Raw genomic sequence first — 9,672 nt, 5'->3', positions numbered from 1 at the left:
AGACACATTTTTTTGCTAAATGAAGAAATATTTATGCGATAACATTAAAAAGCACTTTGTTGTTAAAGTGACTAAAAGACGTGATTAACCTGTTTAAAATATGCTTTTGTTTTGGGCCCACTGATGAAACCTACCATTGACTGTTCCAAAATTATGATAGCAGTATAGAATATAGAAACGAGTAATGAAGTTCGTTGAAAGCTATGTATAGGATGGTCAAGCAATGGGACAATAGACACATACTTTATGTAACCAGCAAACCGTTTGAGACGAGAAAACAAAATTAACTTCCTGTAAAGAAAGAGCCTCAATACTTAGACCATGAAAAACAGTATGACATTTTATATGTAGTGCATATACACAGGTTCTGAGGGAGAAATGAATGCGAACCAAAATAATCAGTAAGGTGGTTTTATTTTTTGAGTGTTGTTACAGGGTCGCGCCATTCTGTTTAGGCGACGGGTGCGACGGGGATGGCGTCTCCGGTGGCGACGTAGCCGAACTCGTCGGCCTTGTACTTGATGTCGACGGTCTTGCCCTCGGGGCTGGTGTACTGGTACTGGCCGCTCTTGATCAGGACGTGGTCCTTGCCGTCAGGGGTGGGCTTCAGCTCGCCGTGCTCCACCACCGTGATGCCGTTGGCCGTCTGGTACCTGCCAATAAAAACCAGAACACAGATTGACAAAGTTCTTTTTCAGTCAAGCAATTTGTCAACTCCATCAAAACAATGACTATTCTGCAACAGTAGGATTCAAACGCCTTCTGGTCGTTCCCATTGAGATGTGGATTCCCTTTTTAATTGGAGGCTGGATCCTTTCCCAGTCCTTCCAGAGCTGAACTACTGCATTCTCTAACCATGACAATTTTCACTGAAGCTTACACCCAAGCCTCATCCATCGTCTTAACCCAGTCACATCAAACGACGAGCTGTAGTCGCATGAAGTTCATATACTGTGTAAATCGTGTATGATGAGCTCACCTGGGAAATGCGCCCTTCAATTTATGAATGGATTGTGTTCTATTCTTAGCTAATAGATGGCTCTAAATGTATTCTAATATTCTAATACGAAGCGCAGGTCATGTGTGTCGCGTGGTAACTGAGTTTAGTAAACAATCAACATCGCGAAGAGACTAGTTCTTGGTGATGTTAAGAAGGATTTACAGAAGATTTTTGATAGGGTTTTAAGCAGTGATAGTGTAGTAAGTGAATGGTTTTCACTGATACAGACTCTGGTGAATCGCAAGGAATAGTCCAGAGTGCCTTAGAATATCAGAAGGGAATGAGTGGCGTAGACATTCAATAGCAGATGACTGCTCTCTGACTAATCATGGGATGCCTAGTGAAGGGCTATAGTAATAATTCTTTAATCTTACTGATATGTGTGTTTCCAGCACCTTCACAGTGTATCGTAAGATCAGTGGAATGAAAAAAGAAGCTACTAACCAACTTTACAACTAGCTTCGCATAGCAACTGGAAGTTAGCGCACAGCTTCCCTTGTACTTTGTTCTCAGGCGCCCATCAGTGAGTTCCAACCTTATGAGAGAGACTTTAGACAAAAACATGAGCTTATTTCCCGATGCTCATAGCCCCAACTGAAAAGGGAAAAAGTCATAAGAGGTGTGTTTTGTGCTACTTAAGAGGAAAAAAAAATGAACTGAAAAAAGTTTAGTTTTGCTCTACATTTGGAAGACTGTTTTCAACTTCACCACACCCAACTATCACACTAGCTCATATGTAAAACAATCATACCATCTGATTCATATGAAATTTGATTTCACTACACAGTGAGGAAGGGTATTTAAATACGATGTCATTGTGTTAACAGAATAGATACAGCATGAAATTTGAAAGCTTCCCCTGCTGTTACGTCATGAAAATTAGTGATATACAATGTGAATTAGTTTCTGAGAACGATAAATACATTACGGTAAGTCTACAACTAATTCTTTAGCAAAGGACTCCTACGGTGAGACGTGAGCCTTCCGTCAGCAAACAATGAAAGGAAATTGTCTTGTTCATGGAATCTGAAACACGAAGTGGCGTTCGATGTCAACACAACTAAAGGAAACATGTGGTCCGCTTATTATGGTAGACGTGTTGACGATAAATGGTAGGCTTGAGGACATATTCGCAGGATTGGTGTATCCTAAAAAAAATCTAAGAAATGTAATGAGGTTAGAGGTATTTGGTGGCACAGAACTGCGGATTTAGTGTAATGCTGAAGTAAAGTTATTATGTGTCTTACAGAAAAGGACTGGACCTAAAGAATTGTGAAAGGGAGTACTACTTCACATAATTAATTATGAGAACAGAAAAGAATTTTTTGGTAAAGTGAGACGTAAGGCATTTTGTTACACTTTTTTTGTAACAATGATTTCAAGCTTTCAAAATATTCGTCTTCCATCTGAAGAATATCGAGCATTAATAATGAACGATAGAACAATGTGCCAACGAGGTAAATATCTGCGTGGATGACACCCCTTTAACCCCTCTTTGAGTAGATTTTTAATTATCTTTCGACTTGTTGTTCAATTTAAATGTTCCGTCTAATATACCGTTTACATTAGGATGCTAACAAGAAAGGAAAGAGGCGAGAATGAATTTAATTTTTATCGTCACCAATCAGAATTCGCACAACGAGTACTATGGCACTGGTAGATCGGGGGGGGGGGGGGGGGGGGTGTCTATCAAGACATGTCCAAGAGAGATGACTTACATTTAAAGGGCATTAATGGTTCGAGTTTCATGGCGGCTGCAGGCGAAGTGCGCTGTACTTACGTGAGAGAGTACTGGCCGCTCGCGTCGCGGACCTCCTCTCGTGACAGGACCTCGATGGGCTTGACGTCTGCCATCACCGCCGCTACGGCCACGGCCAGGAACTGTGGGAACAAGGAGAACGCGGTAAGGCGCTGCTTCCTAACTGAACGTGGCTACTGCACGCACTACGAGAGCGTTGTGTTAATACACTGGACTTCCAAATCCCTCAAGTCCGACAACGTTTATACATTGCCTAGCAATATTAGAGCTGACTTTCACCATTTACTATTGTGGTGTAGCCAGCTTCACGAATGCGTTACAAGTATACGCCTCGCAGTTATAAAAATGATTATAATGTATCTGTTAATTTCCACATTCGTACAATCTCTACTTCTATTGGCTCCAGAGTTGTCCAAAAAATGGTGTACGCAGGTCTTGGCCAGAAATGAAAGTGACAGATGAGGGAGATCCAGATGTCCAAGCGTTTAGAAAAAAACAGTATTTCTGGCACGAGTCGAGCAAGGCATGACCCATTTATGTTAGTGCACTTTACAGGCAGCGATTGACATAGCGGAGAGAGTAAACAACGACAATGGGAGTGTCGTGGCACCACGTCCTTTGTAAGTTACGTACACTGCAAATAAACAGAAATAATGCTCAATATATTGTATTTATCAATATTTTCAGAAAAGGTATGAAAAGGAAAAGCGAAGAAAAATTTTGGACTGCAAGTAAATTTCCAGGACTTTTTCTACCTGATAAGGTGTGTACGAGAACTACACATATATGAAATAAGATGCTTTTATCATTTTGCAGTTGATGGTTTACAAGTGCTGGGGTGATATTCATCGTAAAAACAGGAGAAACAATAATTTTCTCGGCATCTCGCAAACTTTATGAACGCCCCATTTTTACACGTTGCTTTAGGTACTATCCCTTCTTCTAAAATTATTTGCAAATTTCTCGTGGGAGCTGTAAGAAAGATCTTTTATTGCAAATTTATTTGCAATCTCCTTTGCCTTTCCTTTTCATGCCTCTTTTGAAAATATTAATAAATATAATCTACTGAGCATTATTTCAGTTTATTTGCAGCGTACGTAACTTAAAAATTAAAAAAAAAGAACATGTTTTCACATAAGGACTCGACTCCAAGACCCTCCGATTAGCGTTTTGTACTTTTTCCGCTGCGCCGCCCGCCGCCTGTAAACTACGATAGCATAAATAGTTCATGAATCGTCTGACCTGTGCCAAAAATACTATTTTTTTCTAAACGCTTGTGACCTTCCACTTCCTGTCACTTTCGTTTCCGGTCGAGCCCTGCATGTACCACAAACATGAACGAAGTCGGTGATGACGGGTAGGCGCGATCCTCTTGTGGGGCCTGTTCCGATTGGCCCATTGTTACCCACAAGGCAGTATGAGGAGAGATCTGTGACCGTGGGACATGTGAAGCATGTCGCTCATTCCTCTGGCCTTTTTCCAGTAGATGAATCTTCATAACGCTGTTGTTTCTTTATCAAGCAGCTTTACATTTGGCCTCACGGAGATGAGTGGACCTATTTCTAAAAATCCAAGCAAGCAGCGCGAATCGAACCCTAGTCCTTCCGCACCTCTTTTTTGGCAGCGAAGCTAACTACTCGGTTACGGAATTGTAACGCTTGATACTTTTCGGTTTCTTCGAAAGATCATCCTGTAGTTTGATTTCAGGGTTGGCAACAAATCCAAGATATCTCATAGAATGACCTGAACAGTCGAGCATGCACATGCGGCGCTAACCGTCACTGCTACGACGGACAATATTTTTTAACTGCCCATCAGTCAAATGTGACGCACTGAAGGAGCCACCACATTGATTGAAATATTCGACTAGCTCGGAGGAGTGGATGTCAAATTTCTGTCCAGCAATCTTCATTTAGATTTCTCTCGGTGCCTGCAAATTGTCATCCGAATTTCCTCTAATAGGCCATGCGTGATTTTTTCCCCCACTTCTCCAAATTAGATACCTAGTACTCAGTCTCCAATGACCACGTCGACGGTAATTTGTAACCTGCCTTCAAATGTTAATTATAATGGTACGAAATGGAGTTTCGGGGACGTAATGAAGCGAATTATTATAAAATCTCTCTCCGTCACTTTTAGAAGTTCGCCACGGGCTTAAATAACTCATTGTTCTGTATGCAAATGTGTGTCTTTATTATGGTTCTTGACGAGAGGGCTGTAATATTTACGATTTTCACAGTAGCTAAAGTATAATACATGTAATCAGATGTAAATTAGGACGACATTCCGATGATGCTACGGTATGAGAATACTTACAGAAACAATCCTAACATCAGTAAGAATGTAACCTATACTACGAGCATAATGCACTAATTACGCGTGAAGTTACCAAAGTGTAGAATTGTACTAGAGTTGTTGTATGGTATCGAAAAGCTTATAAGGAGCAAAGAACAATTAAACAGTTCTCGGTTACGTCCGTTATGATACATAGCTCAGAACTGTGGCCAAGGGAGAAGCATGAAACACAAAAGAAGTTTGTGGGCAGGTATTTTTATGCTTGACCAGGAGAATATTATGTTGTCGATTCGTGTGACTCACGGCCTTGTGTGACTGAACGACACTTTGTCAGCTAGCGTTATAGAGTGCTTTATCTGTAAAGAGTTTAGTGAAGGCGAACAAGAAGAGTGCGGTAGTGCTGCATATCTTGTATGGCGGGTATACAGAAGGGGCGTGCTCAATACGAGTTCTGCTGGCGCTCAGCCTGTTGCTCGAATAACAGCAATGGGGCTGCCGACGGTGGGGTCGCCATTTACAGTGTAGGATTCCTTATCCCCTTGAGATTCTGGGGATAGGCTGCAAGTTTGACCCGGGCACTTGGAGAACATCCTGTCTATCAACAACTTTACGCCACAACGTCGCGCCAGTTTTTCAGTCAGATACAGATGACTTATTCCACCATCACGAATTGAACTGGATACTTCCAAGTCAGTTAAGAAGACTGGGGTCAGAGCAGTCCGTAGAAAAGACAGAATTGCTGGTATTGACGTACCTGGAACTTTTGAGAGGAAGAATGTTGTGAATGTAAACTCTGAAAGTCTTCCCATTCTAGGTTTGTGCGGCGTAAAAGAACTACATACAATCTATGTCATCAGAGTCTTTTGATTAGCGTCGCTGCTACAGAAACAGATATCCTTGGGTCAAGTATTCCCACCCCAATTATTTCTGGGTTGGAAAGGTTTCTTTGTGGGCCGAATCAGGTTCCTGTGTCCACAGCGAAGCTGCTTGAGTAATTTGAGCAGTGCATTGGATACGAAGCAGCCGAAATGAATTCAGTTCGAAAAGCTTTCGCCTGGCTGGGAGCAACATGAAGTTAATTTAATTTTTTACTACTGATGAACATATACATTGTCCTTAATCTTCTACCATAATAAATGCTCACTGAATTATTCATTATGTTAATAACTTCCGTAGAGTATATGGCAGATTTACATCCTTGTGAGGGAAGTAACTTCACAGTGTACGGTAAGTATTGGGCGTTAGGATGAATGAAATCCATCTTTGTGATAAGCAAGCAAATTGCTCTTCGTTGGAGAGAGCAGACAAAATATTCCAGCTCCTCAACGGACTTTGCATTAATTAAGTTTTTCTGCAGCATATGGCCTCATTCATGATGAAGACTGATGAAAGAAGCTGTCTTACATCTGCAAAAGGTCTAGTAGATTTTGTTGCCGCGAAGTCGTTCTTCTGATTAAATCCATAAGTTTGCGCATTACATTTATTTGTAAGCCTGAGGATAATCTGTTTCCGTATTTAAAACTCTTTGAGCAAGTAATTTAACAGATGCTTAAGACACTTTCTTATTTAGAAATTGTTGCAACCACAAGGCGCTGGGAGAGGCGGAAATATGTTACACTTTTCCTTAGGAAAACACCCAATGAAAGCTGTTCGCCATTGCTAACTCTGCTGAAGGAAAGATCAGTTCATTCACTGTGAGCCGTGATTCCCGTAAGCCACTGAAGGCAAATGCCGGGATGACCTCCTCGAAAGGGCATCACCCATTTCCTTTCCAATCCTTCACAAATTCTCTCATCTGCCTCCTCACTAATGAACTCTTCCTCTCCCTCCCTCGTTGTCACTCAGTCACAGGAAATTTTCTTAATGTAAACTGAAGGAAAATCTCTTTGAAGTCTCGTAATTCGTCTGTTGTTTCATCGGCGACTAAAGGTTTACTCCTCCAAGTTAGTTGTCAGTATCATATTAGATCTACAACTTTTCTTCCACCATTTTGCAATAGATGGCAGCAGCGGCAAGTGGTCGTGCAAATCATAGGTCGTAAGTGTCATACAATGAAGTGAAGCATTTGTAAACGAAACGCCACTAAAATATTAGTCGATTTGTGATTGTTTCATAAAGTTGTTCTCGACCAACTATGTCAACTTACGAGTCCAATTCTCGTCATTTGCGGGAATTAAATTCTGCTTTAACATCAATAAATCTGCGGCTGAGGCTCATAAAATACTGGGTAAGACCTATGGTGAGGCATTTATTAGTAAAAGGACGGGCGGAGAATGGTTTCAACGCTGCAAGAACGGTGATTTTGACGTCGAAGTGGAAGACTGAAGGTTTTCGAAGCTACTAATACTGAGGGAAAGAATAACCGGTGGCCGGTATCTAAAGCAATTGATGTGTTTGAGCCGAGCACTGAAAGATAAACGGCATCAATACAGCGATAGACGTGGAAAAGTGATTTTGCAGCGTGACAATGCTCGACCCCATGTCGTAAAACTCGTCAAAGCATACTTGGAAACGCTGAAATGTGACATCCTACCCCAACCCCAGTACTCAATGGACACTGCTCATTGGTCCCTCTGACTACCTCCTTTTCCGATCGATGGCACACGGCCTGGCTGAGGAGCACTTCCGGTCATATGATTAAGTGCAAAATTGGATAGATTCATGGATATCCTTGAAAGACCCTCAGTTCTTCCGCCGCGGGATTCGTACGCTGCCCGAAAGATGGGAGAAAGTAATCGCCAGCGATGGTCAGTACTTTCACCCATAAATTTTTTGTAAGTTTTTCACAATATAGCCTCGAACTTCGAGAAAAAACTGCGGGAACGAAGTTGTAGACTTAATAAACGACTGATTTTTTTTTCTGCGACATTGTAGCTAAGTTTTGCAGATTTACTACATTTATTTTGGTTCTGGTTTTCTCCAAAGCGAATTAGAAACATTCTGTTAAGTTAATCTGTATTCAGGGTCTACCTATTAAATTATAAAATGTCCCTGGCTTTGGTTAGAAAATAGCAGGATATATTAAGTTCAAATAGCTATTATCGTTGAAGGCAACAACAACTATTTAACGCGCTATCACTGTATATTTATATGAAACTGCGTGAATAGAAGTGCACCTAGCCGTGTAAAACTGCAAAGACGTTGCATGAAGCAGGCGTCGTGAGTTACTTACCACCAATGCGACCTTCATGTTGCTGGGACGGCTTGTTGGCTGGTCTGTGTCTGAGCGGCTGCTGTGTTCCCAGGTCCGCCGCAGGCCCTTAAATACTAGAACTCTGAGATCCTTGAGCAGCCACAGGTGTTTGTCACCCGCGCATCGTTACCGACCCTGTTTTCCGTCTCATTCCAAAAGAGTGCGTACTGCACCGCAGCACTGCAGCAAGAGTTTCCCAACGGATTTTCGAGCCAGACTTTTGTGTACAGCGAGATTCTTTTCCATACTAGATCCATCTGCATCCTCGAAAAAGCACTCTAATGCTTGGACGACTGTCTGGAGGTACGGCTTCCTTACATGAAATTTGAAATGAAGATCCATCTCCAGTAACTACCGAATTTGATTTAGTTTGCACAATCCAATTAGAAGCTTATAGCTGCACCGTAAGGTGTTGCATCAGCCGCCATGGTTGCCAGAAGTTTGGAAAATAAACTAAATTTGTTAAGAGACAATAATTCATCCAATTCAGCGTTTTTATCAAGTTGCTTTCTTGCCTTTTTGGTAAAAAGTTACAACTGATTTTAAACTAACTTCCCGATTATCTAGAGACTTGAAATTTTGAACATAGCCAAGGACTGGATGACAACGCGAGATTAATTCATTTCCGTGTCAGGTGTGTGGCAGAGGGTACTTTAGTATTCTGTCTTCAAGAACTAGAGGCTTGAAACTTTCAATATAGCTCAGAAATGCGTGAAAATGCAATATTCACTCGTTTTCGTGTCTGCTGTGTGGCAGAGGGTACTTCGCGCATAATGCTATTGCCCTGTTTTCCCGTCACAGTCGCAAATGTTTCGCACTGCTGACAAGCTTCCATGCGAACTGGAATCTCTCTAATTTTTACCTTCAAGACGTTACACGAGTAATACGTCGGAAGAAGCAATACATTGATTGACTAAGGTGAAGATAAACTGAAATAAATCTGAAATTTACCGCATGGGCCCGCCGCGGTGGCCGAGCGGTTCTAGGCGCGTCAGTCGCAGGTTCGAATCCTGCCTCGGGCATGGATGTGTGTGATGTCCTTAGGTTAGTTAAGTTTAAGTAGTTCTAAGTTCTAGGGGACTGATGACCTCAGATGTTAAGTCCCATAGTGCTCAGAGCCATTTGAACCAATTTACCGCATGTCTATGTTGTAATCGTATCAAAATGTTTGCAATCGACGTTTTTAAAATAAACTAAACATATTAAATAAAATCTCCTGGCCCCACACAGATCCCTAATCCCATTGACATATTCCTAAAAATTTGTACTTGTGAAGTTTCAATAGCTATTACAATACCTGTAAAATTTGAAACAAAAAATGTGGAGCGCATGCAACAGAATTAATTAGGAGCGTAGAGAGTAGCTATCGTTGAGAAAAATAGCACATTTTATATCACTTGCAGTGGAATAAAATTGTTAGTGACT

General features: G+C 41.5%; 1 protein-coding gene across 1 annotated transcript; it reads right to left on the bottom strand.

Moving 5' to 3' along the window:
• Window positions 1–451: 451 nt before the first annotated feature.
• On the bottom strand, window positions 452–8,273 carry LOC124777958 (larval cuticle protein 16/17-like). The gene is made up of 3 exons (XM_047253518.1): window positions 8,227–8,273; window positions 2,781–2,881; window positions 452–653 (listed from the first exon to the last, which is right to left on the bottom strand). The coding sequence occupies exons 1-3, from the start codon at window positions 8,242–8,244 to the stop codon at window positions 452–454; spliced, it is 321 nt and encodes a 106-aa protein (XP_047109474.1). The 5' UTR covers window positions 8,245–8,273.
• Between the last annotated feature and the right edge of the window lie 1,399 nt (window positions 8,274–9,672).

The sequence above is a fragment of the Schistocerca piceifrons genome, chromosome 2, assembly GCF_021461385.2.
Source record: "Schistocerca piceifrons isolate TAMUIC-IGC-003096 chromosome 2, iqSchPice1.1, whole genome shotgun sequence".
In the NCBI taxonomy this organism is placed as follows: domain Eukaryota; kingdom Metazoa; phylum Arthropoda; class Insecta; order Orthoptera; family Acrididae; genus Schistocerca; species Schistocerca piceifrons.
The sequence above is the reverse complement of the archived record's forward strand: the minus strand, read 5'-3'. Positions and strand labels throughout refer to the sequence as shown.

Bases quoted from the DNA above. Each gene is read 5' to 3' on its own strand.
- LOC124777958 (XM_047253518.1), bottom strand. The intron at 654-2,780 runs GTAAGTACAGCG...TTTTATTGGCAG, and splicing joins AGCGGCCAGTACTCTCTCAC to GTACCAGACGGCCAACGGCA.